The sequence below is a fragment of the Carettochelys insculpta genome, chromosome 1 (genome assembly GCF_033958435.1).
Source record: "Carettochelys insculpta isolate YL-2023 chromosome 1, ASM3395843v1, whole genome shotgun sequence".
Taxonomy (NCBI): domain Eukaryota; kingdom Metazoa; phylum Chordata; order Testudines; family Carettochelyidae; genus Carettochelys; species Carettochelys insculpta.
Genome location: NC_134137.1, coordinates 181274902 through 181297917, shown reverse-complemented (window position 1 = coordinate 181297917; position 23016 = coordinate 181274902). Strand labels below are relative to the sequence as shown.

At 43.2% G+C, this 23016-nt stretch overlaps 1 protein-coding gene across 5 annotated transcripts in view; it reads left to right on the top strand.

The window, feature by feature from the left end:
• Positions 1–23016, top strand: part of EVA1C (eva-1 homolog C) — a 94540-nt gene that overhangs the window by 6416 nt on the left and 65108 nt on the right. Inside the window, exon 1 of one of the 5 annotated variants that reach the window (XM_074996961.1) lies at positions 2284–2399. The exons of the other annotated variants lie outside the window; for them this stretch is intronic. Within the exon in view, the coding sequence (XP_074853062.1) occupies positions 2324–2399 (76 nt within the window). The 5' untranslated portion in view covers positions 2284–2323. Of the gene's footprint in view, positions 1–2283; positions 2400–23016 lie in introns of those variants that run through there. 5 annotated transcript variants of the gene reach the window in all.

Here is a 23016-nt window from a genome sequence, read left to right as displayed (position 1 = left end):
TCATGCCCTGAGTGGCACCTGACCCAGGTCCACAATACCCCTGAAAGCCCTGCTTGTCCCCCTTGCCATGGTGGGGACCCGTTTGAAAGAGTGCTGGTATCGGGGGGGACCATTTGAGAAGATGACAACGGGGTACCAGTTCATTCCACTAACAGTGAACAGTATCCCGAGGTCAACCCCTTTTGAGCCAGTATGGTCACACACCTCGTCCCTGAGCTTCTGAAGCTATTCACCCAGGGTTGGAGTACCAAAGGAGAGCGTAACCAATTAGGGAAACAACCTACCATCAAAAGTGATGATGCAGCTATGTGACTTCTTAAAGATTAAGACCATAAATATATCAGTCTTTTACCCTCAGACAGATGAGCTAGTGGAGCACTTCACTTAAGCCGAGAAGGGGATACTGAAGGAGTGAGGACAACCTATCCCAAAGCCATAGCCAGACCTACGGCTTTGGGATAGGTTGTTCCCACCCCTTCTTTTGCTGTTCATGAGAGCTGTGTCTACACGTGCACGCTACTTCGAAGTAGCGGCACTAACTTTGAAATAGCACCCGTCGTGGCTACACGCGTCAGGCGCTATTTCGAAGTTAACTTCGATGTTAGGCGGCGAGACGTCAAAGTCGCTAACCTCATGAGGGGATCAGAATAGCGCCCTACTTCGACGTTGAACGTCGAAGTAGGGACCATGTAGACGATCCGCGTCCCGCAACGTCGAAATTGCCGGGTCCTCCATGGCGGCCATCAGCTGGGGGGTTGAGAGATGCTCTCTGTCCAGCCCCTGCGGGGCTCTATGGTCACCGTGGGCAGCAGCCCTTAGCCCAGGGCTTCTGGCTGCTGCTGCGGCAGCTGCGGATCCATGCTGCAGGCACAGGGTCTGCAACCAGTTGTCGGCTCTGTGGATCTTGTGTTGTTTAGTGCAACTGTGTCTGGGAGGGGCCCTTTAAGGGAGCGGCTTGCTGTTGAGTCCGCCCTGTGACCCTGTCTGCAGCTGTGCCTGGCACCCTTATTTCGATGTGTGCTACTTTGGCGTGTAGACGTTCCCTCGCAGCGCCTATTTCGATGTGGTGCCGCGCAACGTCGAAGTTGAACATCGACGTTGCCAGCCCTGGAGGACGTGTAGACGTTATTCATCGAAATAGCCTATTTTGATGTTGCTACATCGAAATAAGCTATTTCGATGTTGGCTTCACGTGTAGACGTAGCCGAGGTGCGTCAAGCTTCCATCATTTGAGCTTCTGTATGGGAGACAGCCCCATGGGATTCTGGACCTTCTCCAGGAGAAGTTGGAAGAGCAGACAGCAATTAAACCAAGTGTATCCAATTCATAATTTATCTACAAAAGGATTTGGAGAGGTCAGGGGCATTTTCTCTGGGAAAACTTGCTGCAGGCCCAAGAGGACCAAGAATGAGCCAACGACTAACGGAGCCACAGGAGAGAGTTTAGGTCCATCCTGCTGCTTCTCACTCTAGAGTCAAAACTGATGGCTTCATGGCCAGGCCCATTAAAGATACTAAGGAAGGTGGGGCAGTTAATTATAAGATATGCTGTCTCAGAAAGTGACAGGAGACACAATTTACCATGTCAACCCATTAAAGCCTGTTGTGAATGGGAGAGCTCTTGCTAGCACCATCTCTACCTGAGCTAGAACTTAGCTCACACATGCCTCCTGGATAAGACCGTGGTCTGATTCCACTGGGAGAAGACTTTCACCCAGAGTAAGAGCACCAGCTGCAGCACTGTAGGAAGCCTTTGCCTACATGTTCTGTGCACTACCTAGAACTACATAGTCTATGCTTCTGTAACTATTGTTTGATAGAAGTAGGCTGCATTCTGTATGTACTATGAACTTCATCATAGTAAATATTTGTTCTCACGCCTGCTATCATAAGGACTTTTTTTTTAGTGAAATCCCACTCAGACATTTAAATACTGGGAACTGAATGCCATGAGTTTGCAAGCAAATGCAGAGTCTGATCTAAAACACCAGATTTGGGTTGTGGCTAGAATCACAAAGATTAACATTCAAAGCTCAGTCCCGCAACAACTGAAGTATTTCTGCACATTGTCTGACATCATATCTGCCTGAGGTGCCCAGTGAATACTATTAATCTCATCTGAAGGTTAGGAAGAAACATAAGAATGATTTCCAAAACAAATCCTGGACTTGGATGGGCATAATAGAATGTAATCCCATTTCAGGTCTTTCAGCATTCTTTGGATGATTACAAATATCTGGCTTTTTCAGTAATGTCGGTGAATAATCTGGGTAAAATAACACGATTGATCTTCTAGTCAAAATGCTACCCATGACAGCTCTGAGATGATTGCTTCATTGGTTAAAAGAAGAAAAGATGGAATGGCTTCTGTTCTTATTCTACCTTCTATTTTCTTTTCAGGTATGCTTCTGTTTTCATTTCCAATTACCTACAATTATTCTGAAGGCCAAATTCAGTTTCAACTGCATATATTAGTTAAGAAAAAATTGGCCTGTAAGTTCAAAATGAATTTTAACAACCTCAAACCTTTATTATTTTTATCATTTTGAGTAGCAGTAATAACAAGTTTTACAAACAATAACAGGTGGTTTGGGGCTTCCAAAGAAGTAAACAATAATCAAAAGGGAGCCCAAAAATCAACGTGATAACAAATCAGAGATAGACAGAAGCTCTTGTCTACACTTTCAGATTTTTCCTGTTGTATCTCCTTTTTCTTGTCATCTTCAAGATGGTCCACTTATGTAGAATGACCTCTTTACCCCACTTAATCAATCAACTATCCTCTCTTCAGCTAGATCTCTTTTGAAAACCCATTTATTTTATAGTAACAGAGAGGGAGCCGCGCTAGTCTATACACTATCAAAACAAAAAGCAGTCAAGTAGCACTTTAAAGACCAGCAAAATAGTTTATTAGGTGAGCTTTCGTGGGACAGACCCACTGAAGAAGTGGGTCTGTCCCACGAAAGCTCACCTAATAAACTATTTTGCTAGTCTTTAAAGTGCTACTTGACTGCTTTTTGTTTTGACCATTTATTTTATGTTGCCTCCAAGAAGTAAGTCTGTCACAGAAAACCAAAAGAATCTTAATGGAACCACAAGATGCACAGACATCCAAAGAGAGTAACCATGGAATTTTATGCCTGGGTTGGAGAACTGGTTTGGGGGCAGGAGAGGCAAAGCAGTCTGTAGTTTTGATAGCTCCAACCCTTTTTGTCATAGTCCACTCACAGAGACCTCAGTTTTTTCAAGAAAAGCCCGTGGAGAAATAATCAGTGCTTTAACAGATCAGGCTTGGCCTTCTGCCCCAACAGTGAAAGGCAAATGGAGTCTGAAAAGTAAACAAAAATACTCAAGAAACATCAGATAACCATGCATCCTCCTGCACAATAAATTTCCTTTAATTTCTATTAATTAACACAATCCAGATCTTACTAGCTACAAAGAGAGCAAGTGAATGTCATTTTAGTTAGGGCTTTTAATAAAGCGGTGGGACTTTCGATGGCCACAGTGATTCAGCACTTGTTTCATTGACTTACGATGTTAGTGGGATATACAGTCCCATGTAAATCCACGGAGTCAATTCTGTTGTCTCATTGTGGTTAGCAATGCTTGGAACTCAACCAAAATATTGAGAGATTGTAAAGAGGTGTAATTTCGTAGTATTGTATGAAATGGTTCAGTGTAAATGTTGGTTGCTATATTTAAAAGAAAACATTTGTTCCAAGTCAGTAAGAAAGGGACACAAACTTCAGAGGCTACTCTGAGCTGGTCTGAGGTTGTGGGATTTGGTTCTGTGAAACAGAGTTCTTTGTCCAATGTGAGAGTATAGTTAGATGTAGGTGTTTGTGTCAGGCCCATCTCAATATTTTGAGTCTGCCTTTTATGCCATTAGCTCCTTGAGGCAAGAACTTGCTTTATTTCTGTCTTTTGTTACAATGGGCATAATTTTAGCACCCAACAAACTGCATATTTTGTACATCAAAAGGGAAGTAAATTTCATAAAACATTTTTGTTGATTAGTATCCTCTGCCCTTATGCTACAGTTCAAGCTGATAAACTTCTCAGTGGGATAGGACTTTTAGGTGACCTCAGCTTTACTAAGAAAAGCGGGTACTAATGCCAAAGAAATACTAATCCCCTTTCTTCTGCCATATGTTTCAGATTTCTCAGTAGTATTCTCTAGGTTTATAACCAACCACTGCCCAAGGCAGAAAAGGCACTTTAATTAGTCACAAACTATCAATTTTTTCTATCTTCCAACCAATCAACAATTATGATTAAAACATTTTTCTTTGTCACCAAGGAGAAAATACTGTATTGCCTTAAAAGGTGCTAAAGAGGCACAGTAGGCATGGTTGTGGCTTATTTGTACAGCATTGTGAGTCACTTCATCTGAATTTCTTTGGATTTTAAGAGAGTTGTTTAAAAGGTCCATTGTGCGGCTTTTGGCAATGAGAAGAATACGAGCACTGTTTGAACACTAATTTACAATTAATTTTAAAACATAGGTTGTAACATAAAGCCTGATGCAAAACCCATTGAAGTCCCAAGGACTTCAGTGGGCTTTGGATCAGGGCTCTAAAGAACCAAAGAATATTTATTTTTTTAATTTATCTTTGTTTTCTTTGTTCACATGCTGGAAGACAAGAGTTAGATTTTCAGAATCACTTTGCATTTTTGGACCACAGAAGAATTTTGGTCTTTCAGTTTAGCCAACTTAAAGCTGAATAAAAAAAAATTGAAGCCAATTGCTGTGCTAATAAAAGTAAGCTAGCCATGTAGATAGCTTTTTGGCCTTGATCTAGTGTAGCGTTAACTGACCTGGGCTATATGGGGACGTGAGCTGGGGATCACGGGCTATAACTGCAGAGAAAAAGAGGGACTACGCAGAACTGGGAGGCAAAAGCAAATCAATGTCTTAGATGCCTATATACAAATGTACAAAGTATGGGTAATAAGCAGGGAGAACTTGAAGACCTAATGAATAAATACAACTATGACATATTTGGTATCATAGAGACTTGGTGGGATAATAAACACAATTGGAAAACTGGTATAGAAGGGTACAGCTTACTCAGGAACAATAGGCAGGTTCAACAGGAAGGAGGTGTTGCCTTATATATTAAAAATGTGCTGGACTAAATAAAAAACCTGGACTGAGGTGGAGATGGATGCAGGAGACAGATGCATTGAAAGTGTCCGGATTAGGGTAAAAGGGATAAAAACACGGGTGATGTCATGCTAGGGGTCCACTATAGACCACCTACTCAGGTAGAAGAGGTGGATGAGGCTTTTTCAAAGCAACCAACAAAATCATCCAAAGGTCAGGATTTGGTGGCGATGGGGGACTTCAGCTACCCAGACATATGTTGGGAGGCAAACAGAGTGAGGCACAGACTATCCAGAAAGTTCTTGGACTGCATTAAAGGCAATTATTTCAGGTGGTGGAAAAAGCTACTGGCCGGGAAGCAGTTCTAGATTTCATTTTAATAAGTAGGGAGGAACTGGTTGAGTATTTGAAAGTGGAAGGTAGCTTGGGAGAAAGTGACTATGAAATCATAGAGTTCATGATGCTAAGAAATGGTGAAAGGTGAACAGCAAAATAGAGACAATGGATTTCAGGAAGACAGATTTTGGTAAACACAGAGAGCTGGAAGGTAAGATCCCATGGGAAGCAAAACTAAGATGAAAAACAACTGAAGGCAGTTAACAGTTTTTCAAAGGGACATTATTAAGAGCCCAAAAGCAAACTGTTCCAATACATAGGAAGGATGGAACATATGGTAAAAGACCACCCTGGCTTAGTCAGGAGATCTTGCATGATTTCAAAATCAAAAAGGAGTCATATAAAAAGTGGAAATTAGGAGAAATTACAAAGGATGAATATAAGCAAACAATGTGTGTCTGTAGGGGCAAGATTAGAAAAGCAAAGGTACAACATGAGCTCAAACTCGCTACGGATATAAAGGGTAACAAGAAGATAGTCTATAAATATATTAGAAGTGAGAGGAAGACCAAGGACGGGGTAGGTCCACTGCTTAGTAAGAAGGGAGAAGCAATATCAGGACACTTGGAAATGGCAGAGTTGTTTAATAACTCCTTTGTTTTGGTCTTCACCAAGAAGTCTGTCTGATGGAGAAATGTCTAACATGGTGAATGCTAATGGGAAGGGGGTAGGTTTAGAGGATAAAATGAAAAAAGAACATGTTAAAAATTACTTAGAAAAATTAGATGTCTGCATGTTACCGGGGCCTGATGAATCCTAGAATACTCAGAGAGTTGATAGAGCAGATATCAGAATCTTTAGCTATCTACTTTGAAAAGTCGTGGAAGTCGTGAGAGATTCCAGAAGACGGGAAAAGGGCAAATATAGTGCCCATGTAAAAACAGGGAAAAAAGAACAACCCAGGAAACTACAGACCAGTCAATTTAATTTCTGTGCTGGGAAAGATAATGAAGGAAGTAATTAAGGAATACATCTGCAAACATTTTGAAGAAAATAAGGTAATAGGTAACAGTCAGCATGGATTTGTGAAGAGCAAATCATGCCAGACCACTCTGATAGCTTTCTTTGACAGGATAACAAATCTTGTGGATAAGGGAGAAGCAGTGGATGTGGTATACCTAGATTTTAGTAAGGCATTTGATATGGGCTCGCATGATCATCTTATCAATAAACTAGGCAAACACAATTTAGATGGGACTACTATAAGGTGGGTGCATAAATGTTTGGATAACCATTCTCAGAGAGTCATTATTAATGGTTTGGAGTCATGCTGGAAGGGCATAACAAGTGGGGTTCTATGGGAGATTTTGAACTGTTTTGGGACCAGTTCGATTCAATATCTTCATCAACAATTTAGATATTGGCATAGAGGGTATACTTCGTAAGTTTGCAGATGATACCAAGCTGAAAGGGGTTGCAACTGCTTTGGAGGATAGGGTGAGAATTCAAAATGATCTGGACAAACTGGAGAAATGGTCTGAAGTAAACGGGATAAACTTTAATAAGGACAAATGCAAAGTACTCCACTTAGGAAGGAACAGTCTACATACATACGAAGTGGGAAGCAACTGTCTAGGAAGGAATACTGTGGAAAGGGATTTAGGGAGCAGAATGGAGCCCAAGCTAAATATAAGGCAATAGAGTGATGCTGTTGCAAAAAAAGCAAACATGATTCTGGGATGCATTAACAGGAGTATTGAGAGCAAGACATGGGAAGTCATTCTTCTGCTCTACTCAGCACTCATTAGGCCTCAGTTGGAATATTGTGCCTAGTTCTAGGCACTACATTTCAAGAAAGATGTGGAGAAACTGGATAAGGTCCAGAGAAGAGCAACATGAGCTATGGGGGAAGACTGAAAGAACTGCGTTTGTTTAGTATAGAAAAGAGAAGACTTAGAGGGGACATGATAGGGGTTTTCAAGTACTTAAAAGAGGGAGAGAGGAGGGGGAAAATTGTTCTCCTTGGCCTCTGAGGATAGGACAAGAAGCGATGGGCTTAAACTTTAGCTAGAGAGGTTTAGGTTGGACATTAGGAAAAACTTCCTGTCAGGGTGGTTAAACACTGGAATAAATTGCCTAGGTAGGTTGTGGAATCTCCATCACTGGAGATATTTAAGAACAAGTTAGATAGACAGCTATCGGGGATGGTCTACGTGGTGGCTGGTCCTGCCGTGAGGCTAGGAGACTGGGCTTAATGATCTCTTGGGTCCCTTCCAGTTCTTGTGTTCTATGATTCTGTGACCTCTTGTCTGTTGGACTACTGTAGGTTGTCCTTCTAAGGAGACAGACTAGGTGATGAGCATCTCTAACTCAATTGATTCTATGTCTTGTGAATTTTAGAGGGTCAGATATACACAATAACTGCTCAAGTCCCATAGGATTTGGTTCACAATGGTATATGCAGCCCTGCATTGTGTTTCTTGATAGATCGACATCCCCCCACCCCAAGATTGCACGGAGGTTCAAATTCACAAACAAAAAATTTCAAATAAATATTTCCTGGGCATGATTGCCACCTTCCTCAGTCTTCAGAAGATGACGTCAACAACTATGTCTTTCTCTCATCTTTTATTTACTAGGGTTCTAGCCAGAGCTACTGCCCTCATATACTTGAGGGTAAGATCAAGGTTTTGAGGCAAGTTCATTCATTGTGTAAATCCATTGGATATTCTATTTTGGCTTCAGAATAGTCACACTTATGGGGAATTTGGCCACTGAAGTTTGACATGTAACCAGGGTTATAATATGTCAGATAATTATGGTCCAAAAGACATGTTCAAGAGATAAAGGAAAGGAAGTATTTTACTTTAGAAAAATATACATTGATAAAATAGTTTAGTGTACCTAGTAAGTATAGTCTTCATCTCCAGAGTCTGCTTGGGTTGCTGAGCCTATGGTAAGACACTGATTTGCTTATGAATGGCCTGCTCTTCCAGCTCTCATTGAGGTTGTAACTCTGCTGAGCTCTGGCCTAGATCTCTGAGAAGAGTTTACCACTGGGCTTTCAAAGTGGCCATCTGCCTATTACAAAGGGTTAAAGATAACACCAACTGCTGGCTATGACAGTATAGATCAGAAAGTGACTTGGGCGGTGTTGGAGTCATACAGAGTGGATAGCAGACTAATATGGTTGTTGAAAGATATCAGTGATAATGTGGAGCAGTGGTGAGAACACGTGGGGAGTTGGGAAGTTGGTTTAAAACAAGTAGAGGTACGAGACAAGGAGATCCAATATCGCCAAGTATCTTCATCGCACACCTGGACAGAGTGATGGATAAGATCTAGGAAGAGGTAGAAGGGATATCTGTGCACAGGAAAAGAATTAACAAAAGAATTGAGGTTTGCGGATGATATAGTTATCATTGAGGAAGATGAGGAGAAGTTAGCAAAAACGGTGCGGGTATTAAATGAAGAAGAGAAGCAGTATGGACTGATTATGAACATTGATAAAACAAAAACAATGGTATTTGGAGATAAGGAAATAGGAAGGAAGATCAGTGTGGATGGTATTGAACTGGAAAATGTAGAGAAGTTCACATATCTGGGGAGCAACATAACATATGATCTAGACTGTAAGAAGGAAATAGCGACTAGAATAGCGAAAGCAAGAGCGAGTTTGAAGGCAATGGATAAGATTTGGAAAAGCAAAGCAATTAGCTTAAGAATGAAGCTGGGTGTCTTGAAAACGTGTGTATTCAGCAGCATGTTGTACGGTTGTGAGACATGGGTGATAACGAAAGATTTGAAAAGAAGAATATTGGCATTTCGAAAGGATTTGTTATAGAAAGATTCTGAGAATAAGATGGATGCAGAAGGTCACCAATGAGGAGTTATATAGGAAGATAGAGCCAAAAGAGAACCTGCTGCAGAAGGTTATAAAACGGAAGCAACAACTATTTGGACATATTTGCAGAATGAACGACGAACAAAAAATCAAGACCCTAGTATTTGGCATAATGGATGGTTCAAATAGGAGAGGCAGACCCCACAGAGAATGGATAGATGATGTAGTAGATTGATGGAGAGCTAGTCTACAGAAACTAAGCCACTCTGCACTGGGTAGGGAAAGATGGAAGGAAATAGTGAGAGAGGCATCAGACACCAACAGGCACTGAGCCCACGGTTATTGATGATGATGAACTGCTGGCACAATGCCCAAAATTAAAAATAAGACCATTGTACAAGCACTCTTTCCCTTGCATGACACCACAGCCTCTCATACTGACTCTGTGGGAATGAGAATCTCCAACCCACACTGCTCTGCAGGACACTTTGGGCATTCCAGAAATGTTCATAATCCACAGTGAAAACAAAATGAAAGAAATCCTGGGCCCTGTGAAGTCAATGGGAGTTTTGACGTTGACTTCAAATGGGCCAAGATTCCATCCTGTGACCCTTCATATCAATAAAGGAAATGTTGCTGGGCAACTATTACTGCTTAAAAAATTCACAGACGGAACTGCAAGTGACCACAGATGATTCTTGGAGAACTGACAGCTCCGTGTTGCAAGCTATGGAGGGGCGGGAGAAGAGTCATATCTGAAAATCTCAGGAAATGAAAGAATTTAAGTGAAGCTGGTGAGCATATGCAAATATAAAATCTAGCAAAAGGGACCCTCATGTATCTGAAGCATTGGCATTATGCTCAATGCTGCTCAGAGTGTGGAATAGACGAGATCCCTTTCCAAAGATTGCCATTGAATAAAACTATTAGGCTAGAACTTTTTTGAGAGACTTGAACTACATATTCTGGAAAACTGCTTTTCGGAATTTGGCAGGGGTGGGTTTGGGGGTTGGGAGAGAAGAACCAAACTATAGAACAGACAAATCAGGTTGTTCTGAATTCCCGCAAATAATGATTTTCCTCGAGGACTTTCTCTTCTCTCCTAATTATTAATACTAAAGAGAACCCTCTATATGTACAGAAAGAGCTGAAAGAATACCTGGGTTGTGAACTAATAGAGTTACCGTGATTGTTTCTTAGCTGAGAGGCCCCTTTGTGAAGATTATAGGCTAACTTGCAGTCTATGGGAAGGAAGGTCCCTCGCTACATACAGTACATCACAATCAAAAGAGTTAATGTGCAGATATAGAGTCTCACTCTGTTCTCATCTTCCCACCTACACCAGTGTAACACGGCTCTATGCTGTTTGCTAATATAAGTGAGAGATGAATCAGGCCCTTTCTGTTTGCTGCTGCTAATTTTTTTTCCTGGAAACAGCTGATGAGAGGAACATTCCCATTTTACCTGCCAAACCTGTACTAGACAAAGCTTTCTTTTATTCCTGGATGCACGGCTGCCATCTCCAGCACTCTCTTCTTGCATTTACTCCTATAACTGTTTCTTTTTCATTCTAGGAGGAGGTTTTTCATAGCACGCTCTGTTCCCCTGTGTGCCTGACCATTATAATTCATTATAGTTATTAATATTTATTATTTCTATGGCAGCAGAACCTACAACATGCTAGGCTTTGTATGTATATATATGAAGACATTGTTGTCCTTACCAGAACCTGAACTTTATTTCAATGGGCAGAAATCTTGACAACATCTCTTACCCAAACTTTATTTCCCTCTTCATTTTCAGACCAAGATCACATGCTAGGTTCAGTTTGCGCCAGTTGCCACCCACTTTGCTTATGTACGACAAGTGTGTGCATGCACAAAAGCAGGGATTTTCATGCCCAGAGAGCTAAAAAACAACTATCCATAAAGCTATCCAGCACACACTGAAGTCTTTGGCTTATACACACAGTATGTTAGTGCCTACAGTAAACTGTCACATGCTTGAACACATAATCTCAGTCTGAAAATCAGCCCTCCAATGTCTTGAGCACATTCCTTCTTTCACATTCTTCCTAAATTCCTCTTCTTCAAAATTCAGGTGTCCAAAACTCTGCAGCCAGATGACTTTCTCACTCCGAGCAGCAACAACTTCACCTCATAATCTTTTCTAAATCATTCATATTGCCTTTCCATGGACATGTTTCATGTTACCCATCTATGTTTGTCTATCTGTTTCCCTCATCTCCTCCACTATTGTTTTCCTCTCTCTTAGCTTCACAGGTGGAGAATCCTTCATTGGTGCTACTCTTGATATGGCTCTTTCCTCCTCTTTCTCCCCTTTGAATAATTCCCCCACTTAAAATTTCACCTTAAATCCTTTGCTTTATGGTAACTCAAATTAGGGAATGGAGAAAGGACTTCGAAGTTGGGCTCCCTACTTTGAAGTTAACTGAAAGTTAACTTCAAAGTAAGGGAAAATGTGTGTAGACTCTCTGCTGGATACTTTGACGTAGTGCCTAACTTTGAAGTTAACTTCGAAGTTAGTTCCTAGTGTAGATGCGCCCTAGATTTTATAAAATAGAGGTCAATCATCCTGACCAGCTAAGAAAGTTGATTTCGTTTGTCCCCACAAGGGTGCCTGGGTCCGACTGTGTATGCAGTACATTCTGTGCACCTTCCCCACAATTCCACCCCTCCCCCTGTTGCATTTTAGGATTTTGTGCTGATGTCTTATGGGGGAAAAAAGTCACCACAAGTATTTCTGGTTTTCTGATGTCGCCATCCCAGAATGCATTTTCCTCACCCCTGCTTTCCTCCTGGAAAAAAAAATTGCATTTTTGCATGCTTTTCATCTTGACTGCCAGCTGCCATTATAGACACTAACATGGATCTCAATACATTTCAAAGTTTGATGCAGTGTTTATGCTCAATTCACACACTGCGGTGCAGTATCTTCTGAACGTAATGCCCAGGCAGAATGAGCTCATTATTGCTAGGGCCACCAAGGGACATGAATCTCTGGAGAGAAGAACCGTGGTGTTTCTGGCAGCACTGGAGTCACTGTACAGTATGGAGCGAAGGTTCTGGAGCTGTGAAAACAACACAGACTGGTGGGATCACATTATTTTGCAGTCGTGGGATGACCAGCAGCAGCGGCAAAACTTTCACATGAGTAAGGCCACTTTCGAGGAACTTTTTGAAGTGCTCTCGCCAATCTTGAAGTGCAGCAACACCAGAATAAGACCTGCTTTCACACCTGAGAAGCACACGGCAATTGCTCTTTGGAAGTTTGCAACACCAGAATGCTACTGATCAGTGGACAATCAATTTGGAGTTGACAAATCTACAGTGGGGACTGTTGTTACACAGGTAGCCAAGGCAATCAACATGCTTCCCCTGCAAAAGACAGTGACTGGGGAATATGCAGGAGGTAGTGGATGGAATTGCAGCTATGGGGTTCCCTAACTGCAGTGGGGCCATAGATGATATGCACATACCCATCCTGGCACCAGACCACCAGGCCTCAGAATACATTAACTGCAAGGTGTGCAGGCATTGGTGGATTGCAAATGTTTCACCAATATCATCATGGGGTAGTTGGGAAGGGTGCACAATATGCAAATCTTTAGAAGTTCGGGTCTGTTTAGAAGGCCCCAGAGTGGTATTTTCTTCACAGACCAGAAAATTAACATTGAGGCCTGGAAATGCCCATAGTAATTTTGGGTGACCCTGCTTACCCCTTGTTGCCTTGGCTCATGAAGGCCTACACAGGCGCCCTGGACTCCAGTGAAGAGCTCTTTAACTACAGGCCGGGCAGGTGCCAAATGGTGGTAGAATGTGCCTTTGGCCACTAAAAAGTGAGGTTTAAGTGCCTTGTGACCTGCTTAGACCTCAATGAAGTGAACACTGCCATGGTCATTGGGGCCTGCTGTATTCTTCATAACATTTGCGAGGCAAGGTTGGGCAGGGGGAGTCTCATGCCTGCGTGGGGGACCAAGGCAGAGATCCTATCAAGAAATTATCGCCGCCTACCCCAAGTGAAAACAGCAAAGCCCAGAAAATCAAGGATGCCTTGAAAAACATGTTTGGGAATGAGCATGAAGCGCATTAACTGGCATACACCACCCAAACATGCTGTTTCCTTGCCTTTTATGAAACCACTGATATACTGCAAGACAACCATCCCACCCACCAAACCCTAAAGCATGTTAACCAATAAACCAAACTCTTTTCCAAAATGTTTTAATTTAGGGGGCACTAATGGAAGAGTGGGGACTATAGGGGAAAAAAAGGATAATAAGATCATGGTTAGTCAAAGGTTAGCCGTCTGGTGGGTGTTGATGTTTTGGGGCTAGGAAGCAGGGCTCTGTGTGGGCTTCCTCCCCTTGTTCTGGGTCCCCGACAAGTGGAGGGATGCGGTATGGAAGGCGGAAGAAAATCGATTGGATGGGAGATACCAAGCCAGGAGCAGGGGAGTGGACCGACTGAGTTGAGGGAGGTCTAAAATGAGTGGATATGGGATGCAGGCCTCCGCCCAGGGGAGGAGAATGAATGGGGTAAGGGTGGCATGTATCAGTGGTGCCTGGAGTGGCCTGGGGATGCTGTGCCTCTAAAATGGGAAGGTAATGTGTATGGATGGCGGGTATGTAGTGGGGCATTTGTGCAGGTGTGTGTGCATAGATCAATGACCCTGTCAGTGAGGTAAATAATTCCATTTGCCTGCTCAGAATGGATCTGCCCAATTGTGATTTCTCTATCACTGAATCTAGTAACTCTGTCTGCTTGCCCATAAAGGATATGACTGATTCACGCATTCATTCCTGTGCCCCCTTCATTTGCTTCCTCCAGTCACGAATATCAGGTTTTTCTTTTGCAACTGCTTGGATATAAAAACAAAAAGGCAGTCCAATAGCACTTTAAAGACTAACAAAATAATTTATTTGGTGATTATTATTGTTAGTCTTTAAAGTGCTACTGGACTGCCTTTTTGTTTTTATAGAATAAAGACTAACACAGCTCTCTCTCTGTTCCCTGGATATAGTTCTCCAAGCAATCATTCCAAAAGATCCTCCTCATCCACCCGCCAGTTCTCTGTGGGGGTTCCACAGACTCTAATCTTGGTCCCTTTTCCTTCTTCCTCCAAACCTGTTCTCTGGCAATTTTATCTGTAAACATAAATTTAACTACTATCTCTATTCTGACAACTTGCCAAGGTACCTCTCTTCTCCAGAATTGTCTCCTTCTATCCAAACTAAAATCTTGACTAGTTATACTCAGATGATACACAAAGTCAAACAAAAAATACTACTTACAAAAAACATAACACTGCTTTAGATCTTATTTTAAGTTAAGATCTGTTTACAGTCTTCACTCTATTTAAGCAACCTGTTAGTCTGTATTCTAACAAAACAAACCAGCAGTCATGTAGCACTCTAAAGACTAACGAAATAGTTTATTAGGTGATGAGCTTTCGTGGAGCAGACCCACTTCTTCAGATCTGGAGATAATTTAAGCAAGGTTGTGGGGTTTTGGCTGGGATTGTCCTTATGGTGGATCAAAGGCACATCCCCTTCCCAGTAAGTGACAATGAGGAGCCAACTTGCCAAATCTCTAATGAGCTCTTCTTAAATAAAGCTCAAACCCAGCATCCCACTTCCATTCTTCCCAGCAAGCCCCCTGCCTTTGGCATTATTAGCCATGCTCTTCTTGATAGCCTGTCTATAAACACAAATTTAACTACCATCTTTATTCTGACAGCTTGCAAATGTACCTCTCTACTCCGGAACTGTCTCCTTCTATCCAAACTAAAATCTTGACTAGTTATACTCAGATGATACACAAAGTCAAAAAAAAATACCACTTACAAAAAACATAACACTGCTTTAGATCTCAGAATTCAGGTCACCCATGAGACCTGTGGTAAGAGTCAGCCTTACTCCTGGGCTCCAGACCCCTTGCTCTGCTCACCATCCTGCAGTTGGCTTGAGCCTCACATGCTCTAGCCACATTTTTACCCAATGTCCCTGGGCTGAAGTGGGCTGCTCTGAATGGAGCTGCCTGCTCAGAATGGATCTGTCCAATTGTGATTTCTCTATCACCAAATTCAGTAACTCTGTTTGCTTGCCCATAAAGGACATGACTGATTCACGCATTTGTTCCTGTGCCTCCTTCATTTGCTTCCTCCAATCACGAATATCAGGTTTTTCTTTTGCAACTGCTTGGATATAAAAACAAAAAGATAGTCCGGTAGCACTTTAAAGACTAACAAAATAATTTGTTAGGTGATTATTATTATGTTAGTCTTTAAAGTGCTACTGGACTGCCTTTTTGTTTTGATAGAATAAAGACTAACACAGCTATCTCTCTGTTGCTTGGATATAGTTCTCCAAGCAATCATTCCTGCTCTTCTTCTTCCTGCACATCATAGGCAGCCAGTTATATGCTGAACTATGCGGTCTTTTTCATTTTCCAGGATCATTTGCTGATAAAGCAAATTTAGAAATATTCATTAACAATAGCAACATTTTTATCTTTACTTGGAACAATGACCATAGTGAGAGAAATAATGGCTGCCTGTCTCTATGGAAGAACATATTACAACTGCAAGGTCACTCTTGTTACTTTTAAGACAGAAGAATGCATGATTCCAAGCAGAACACTTTGAGCTCTTCCACGAAAGAGGTTTATGGTCAACACTATGATAAACTGTCTTCGGTTTATGGGAAAAAAACACTCTCTTAAAGCAGTGCTGGGACATGGGATAGGAGTGGCACAGTGTGTAGGGATGGCTCAGCATATCCCAGGGACTCTGGACCGTGAGGGAGTGAGCATATGCTGCTGAAAGCAGTGCCTGGATTTTAAATTTCAAAGCGGCTGCACTATCAGTTAAAAAATCATTAAAAGTCACTGGGGGCACCCACATGAACCATGGGAAGGTCTGATCACCTGCCAGCCCTGAAGGGGGGAAGTAGGAGGGCTGCTGCGTGTGTGATTGCACACATGCCCTGGATTTTAAAGTGGCTGCAGGAGAGTTCCCAGGCAAAAAATCATTAGTGACTCATGAAACTTCCCATGCATTCTAGGTTGCCAAATGAGACATCAGCCTGCTTACACTAAGGAAAAGGGATAAGGAAAGATTGCTCAGTCTATCCTGTTGCCATGTTGGAAAATTTGCAAAAATGCTCTGTGGTACCATGATTCCAGATTACTTACTGGTGACTTGGCATGGTATAGTGTCTTACCCTGGAAGCAGGAACAAGTCAGGTCTCCCCAAAACTCTTGTGATGAAAATCCACAAGTGCCTGTCTAAGAGCTTCAGCTTTTTGTCCAAGCAGAATCAGCGCTCCATCCCCAGGCACATTAACAAGCTGTTCTAAGGGAAAGGGGTACAGACCCTCCATGACATGATTGCAAGGTGCTATTATCAGCAGAAAAATGTATGCTTAGTAGAAGTGCCTTCTTCAGGATCCAGGTGGCCTCTGAAGCTGCCTTCTTAGTTAAGGAGATGAGGATGGGATCTGTTGCCTCCTTGATAAAAGGCTCCTGGCTTTCAGGGTCTAATTCTAAGCTGGTGCGCACCCTGCTGCACCACTTCCTCAGCAGCATGCATGTCAGCATTCCTCCCACGACCACAGGTGTCAGTGCCACTTGTGGGGGGAGAGGTTGCATCAGTTGCCAGAACAGCCCGCAGTTCATCATAGTATTAGCATTTCTGGGGAGGTGACCCAGAGCCACACAGACAATGGTCAGATTTCTGGTAGTTCTGGTGTAGCTCCTTGACATTCACGCAGCACTGCTGAGTGTCCCTGTTGTAACATTTCTGGATCATGCCTCATGATATTTTTGCATAAATATCAGCATTCCTTTGCTGGATTTCAGCTGGCTCACAATCACTTCTTCACCTCACACTGAAATGAGATCCAAGAACCCCTGATGGTTCCATGCTGGGGCCCTTATGCCTCCAAGGCATGCTAGGTTCCAAGGTGTGCTGCAGAGATGTGATCCACACGTCTGCTCACCACGCTGGCCAGAGAGGAAAAGAAATGTAATAAAAATTCCTGGGCTGATAACCACCACTTCCAGTCCCCAAGCTCCTGCTCGCCTGGAAAGCAGCAGGGGCAGGGCAATGACCAGAAAGGACACCTCAAGGGGCGTTGTGAAACAGTTTCCAGGGCTAATAAAATTGATTTTAACCATGGTTAATGCATTGTTTTAGCTCAATATTGCAAATTCAGTTTTTCAAGTAACTTCGTTGTGAAGTCATCAGTGAAGAAGTCAGCATTATAGCTGCTTAGAATTGATGTTGAGCTCTGTGGTGTAGATGGAGAGATTTTAAAATTGACCATAGAGCCTTAAATGCGACTTCATCTCTGAGTGTAGACCAGGCCTTAATCATCACAAGGAGAGTTCTTCTCTTCTATCAGTCATGCCCTTACAATTATTACTGACTGCTGGCACAATTCATGGAAAAACTGCAGGGGTTGATGGAGATGTGTAAAAATGGATTAGCTTTTTGGGACTCCAGAAATAATATATGTGATTTTCCAGTTTCTTTTGACCTGAAATCAATTAGCATCTCTTAAAAAATTGAGAACAAATTACCAAGCAAATGAAGCTAAATTGAACTATTAGAACTATAGCCAATATAATTAAAGGTAGATAAGGCCTGATTAAGAGAACTGCTAAGTGCTGTGGGCCTTTCATACTCAGGCTCTAAAAATAAATGTTTGGAGACTGCATTCTTGATAAAAAATATACTGTTACTACACAGACTGCTTTTAATATGTGAAAGATATTTTCAGAACTCATGATTTTGTGCTGAAAGTCATTCTGCACCAAGAGTGAAATGCTCCCCAGTGCAGGACCAGTGCGCAAAGCTTATGTGCCCCTTTACCCTTATTGTAGGAGATGTAAGTGGTGCACAGGCTTATGCTGGCCACCTACACAGGGGTGAATTAATCCCAATAGGAACAATGTTGTTCTGGATAAGAAAAAAAATGATGAACCCTAGAGCTTTGTATCGTCAGTTACAGTATGTGTGTTATTTTATGATGCAGTGGACTCTTAACTGAGCATTTCCAGACTTGCTGATGTTTATAGTTGCAAACTGCTACATTCCAATTTCCAGACTTTTGAACTTAAAAACTAAGTTCTCCCTGAGTTTCCTGACTTTCAAAGTTTTTTTAAAAATTAACTGCTACAGCATTCTAAGAACATTATTTTAAATTAAGACCTGTTTGCAATCTTCACTCTGTTTAAGCAACAGAGAGGTAGCCCTGTTAGTCTGCATTCTAACAAAACAAACCAGCAGTCATGTAGCACTCTAAAGACTAACAAAATAATTTATTAGGTGATGAGCTTTCATGGAGCAGAGCCACTTCTTCAGATCTGGAGATAATTTAAGCAAGGTTGCGGGGTTTGGCTGGGATTGTCCTTATGGTAGATCAACGGTACATCCCCTTCCCAGTAAGTGACAGTGAGGGGCCAACTTGCCAAATCTCTAATGAGCTCTTCCTAAATAAAGCTCAGACCCAGAATCCCACTTTCATTCTTCCCAGCAAGCCCCCTGCCTTTGGCATTATTAGCCATGCTCTTCTTGATAGTCTGTCTGTAAACACAAATTTAACTACCATCTCTATTCTGACAGCTTGCAAATGTACCTCTCTACTCCAGAACTGTCTCCTATCCAAACTAAAATCTTGACTAGTTATATGATACACAAAGTCAAAAAAAATACCACTTACAAAAAACATAACACTGCTTTAGATCTTAGAATTCAGGTCACCCATGAGACCTGCGGTAAGAGTCAGCCTTACTCCTGGGCTCCAGACCCCTTGTTCTGCTCACCATCCTGCAGTTGGCTTGAGCCTCACATGCTCTAGCCACAGTTTCACCCAATGTGCCTGGGCTGAAGTGGGCTGGGTAGAGCTCCCACCCTGTTCACCTGCAGGGAGGGTAGTCCAAACACTCTTTGGGGGAACTCTTCACCTTCCCGCTGCCTCTGGCAACACTGATGTTCTGTCTCTGATCCCTAACTCACTGCCACAGCCACCTTCTCTGTTCTCACCTCTCCAACCACCTCTTCCACTCTCCTCCCCTACCCCTAGCACGGGCCGCCTTTTAAATAGTCCTGTGGTGACCTCAAGTGAGCTCAGCTGGTCTGAATTGTTTTGTAGCAGCCCCTCCTTTGCTGCTTCCTCAGGTCAACTCTTCCTCACTGTCCTGATGTAGCCCCACTGTTCATTAGCCAGGTGTCGCCTCTCTCCCCTTCTCAGCTAGCCCTCTGGCCTGACCCTGTCACAGATCCCAAAACTGAAGCAGGCTGCTCCCTAGACCAACTTACCCACTTCCTCTAGGCTGTCTGGCTGCAGACTTATTCCTAGTCCCAGATCACACATGCCACTTTTACAGAGCAGGACCAGCAACCCTTTGTTCGTTCCCCACACTCCTACAGTGATAGCTTGCAGTTCCAACACAGTCCTCAATAGACTGCAGGCCAGTCTGTCAGACATCCCCCTATGTCTGTCTAGCAGTCAGTTCAAGCTCCGCATGGCTCAGGTCAGGTGAGGCTCTGAGACTGCTGGGTATGGAAGCAAGAGTGTGATCGGGGGGAAGGAGTCTACAGCAGCTGTTTCAGCACCTAGGCTTAGCCTGGGGAGCAGGAAGGAACCAGGGTGACCAGGCCAGGGCTGGGAGTAACTATGCCTTGGCTCAAATCCCCTTTCTGCCCATGCTAATGCCAGCTGTCTCCCTCCTCCAAATCACATGCCAATCAGAGTGCCACCCGGCTCCCACTCCTATTCCTGGCACCCTGACTGTCCCCTTCTCCCTTTGCAGAGCACCTGCTCTGACTACCCTTCCTCTCACTGGCACCTCCTCCCCCCAGCACCAGCTTCCCCCTTGCAGGGCACCCATCCTGATTTCCTCCGACACCCCAGCATCCTCCAACTCCCTCTGACTCCATCCCTTCCCCATACATAGTGCATTTAAGTTTCAGTGTGTACCTCCACCCCTCCCGTTCAAAGCCATCTTCTGCCACCTTTTGTTGATTTCCCTTGACCCCTGCTTTGACCGTGTCTCACTTCTCTTTGAATCCCTCCATTCGCTCTCCCTTCTCAGTGGCACCAAGCGTAATATAACTTGTCCTTTTCACCACCAGTCTGTCTCTCTCTCTTACACACACACACAAATGGAGCAATTCCACGCTGCCTTCAGTAAGGAAAGACCCTTAACAGTCAGTCCCCGCATCCATCTCCTCATTCACCATCATGGTGTCAACGCTCGCCTCCACGCAGCCAGGCCTGCCAATGGGGGTCGGGGACAAAGTGGGCGGTTGCTCTGGGGCCAGCAATTCAAAAGGGCCTGGAGCTCCTGCTGCTCCTGCAGCAGCAGTCAGAGCCCTGGACCCTTTTAAATCACCCCCCGGAGCGCTGTGTGCCACACTCAAGGCAGCCCTGAGGGCTGAGGGGGTGACATGCCATGGTGCTGAGAGCTGCTGAGCCCCAGTTCCACCCTTCCGCTGGGGCCCCACCCCGCCACAAGCTCAGAGACCTTACTGTACAAAGTGACCTAGCAGCCTGTACAATTCTACTCAGAAGTTGAGCCTTAATCATACCATCATGCATTGATTTATAGGTACAAAGACTGTGTAGATCAGAAGGAACCATTGTAATCAACCGGTCTGTGTAACACAAATCAGTTACAGTTACTCCCAGCCCTGGCCAGGTCACCCTGGTTCCTACCTGCTCCCCAGGCCAAGCCTGGGTGCTGCAACAGCTGCTGTGGCCTCCTCCCGCCCCCGTCACGCTCTTGCTTCCATACCCAGAAAGTCTCAGAGCCTCACCTGACCTGAGCCATGCGGAGCTTGAACTGACAGCTAGACAGCCATAGGGGGCTGTCTGACAGACTGGATGTCTGACACCCCGTCTGGAGGCGTGAAGCGGACCCACCCCACCCACCCCTGCCTTGTACAGGGGCCTGGCAAGGCTGTCAGCCCGCTGCATATGGCTCATAACAGCAGCCTCCACTGCCAACTTGTTATATTTTCAAACAAGCGCCTTTGTGTTTTGCCCTATGCAGTCCTTGCTTCAGAGCGCTTCCCACAGATATCCACAAATCCCCTCTTAAACTCTCCTGTGCAGTGATGCCTACAGAAAAACTGGACAGTGTGTAGACTGCTGTTATGCTAAGACCACAGATGATTATTCCAGTCAGTACTGTGTCCTGGTTTATTTATGCTGCATCATCTATCTGCATCCAGCCATTGCTTGTAATCATATACTTAGATTGTAAACCTTGTACGGCAAAGATCATCTTTTTTTGTTCTGTTTGTACAACATGTAGCATGATGGGGATCAGGGTTCATGACTAGAGCTCCTAGTCACCACAATAATAATAATTATTAACAGTAATATAAGAATAATAACAACAGTACTGGGCACATTAGTAGAAACAATAGTAAATAATAAAGTTGTCAGACACGTAGAGGAACATGATTTGTTGAGCAAAAGTCAACATGGTTTCTGTAAAGGGAAGTTGTGTCTTACTCATCTATTAGAGTTCTTTGAAGGGGTTAACAAGCATGCGGACAGGGGGGATCCAGTAGACATAGTATACTTAGATTTCCAGAAAGCCTTTGACAAGGTCCCTCACCAAAGGCTGTTATGTAAATTAGGTGGTCATGGGATAGGAGGAAAGATCCTTTCATGGATTGGGAACTGGTTAAAAGACAGGAAACAAAGGGTAGGAATAAATGGTAAATTTTCACAGTGGAAGGTGGTAACTAGTGGCGTTCCCCAAGGGCCAGGCCTGGGACCAATCTTGTTCAACTTATTCATCAATGATCTAGAGAAAGGGGTAAGCAGTGAGGTGGCAAAGTTTGCAGATGACACCAAACTGTTCAGGATAATCAAAACCAAAGCAGACTGTGAAGAACTTCAAAAAGATCACAGCAGCTGAGTGATTGGGCAGCAAAATGGCAAATGAAATTTAATGTGGGTAGGTGTAAGGTAATGCACACTGGGAAAAATAACCCCAATTATACATACAATATGATGGGGGCAAATTTAGCTAAAACAGATCAAGAAAGGGATCTTGGAATTATAGTGGATAGTTCTCTGAAAACATCCACACAGTGTGCAGCGGCAGTCAGTAAAGCAAATAGGATGTTAGGAATAATTAAAAAAGGGATAGAAAATAAGACAAAGAATATCTTGCTTCCCCTATATAAAACTATGGTACACCCACATCTTGAGTACTGCGTGCAGATGTGGTCTCCTCATCTCAAAAAAGATATATTGGTGTTAGAAAAGGTTCAGAAAAGGGCAACTAAAATGATTAAGGGTTTGGAATGGGTCCCATATGAGGAGAGGCTAGAGAGACTGGGACTTTTCAGTCTAGAAAAGAGGAGACTGAGGGGCGATATGATAGAGGTATATAAAATCATGAATTGTGTGGAGAAAGTGAATACAGAAAAGTTATTTACTTATTCCCATAATATAAGAACTAGAGGACACCAAATGAAATTAATGGGTAGCAGGTTCAAAACTAATAAAAAAAAGTTTTTCTTCACACAGTGCACAGTCAGCCTGTGGAACTCCTTACCAGAGGATGCTGTGAAGGCCAGGACTCTAACAGAGTTTACGAAAGAGCTCAATAAATATTTGGAGGTCAGGTCCATAGATGGCTATTAGCAAGAGGTAAGGTATGGTGCCTAGCCTTTTGTCG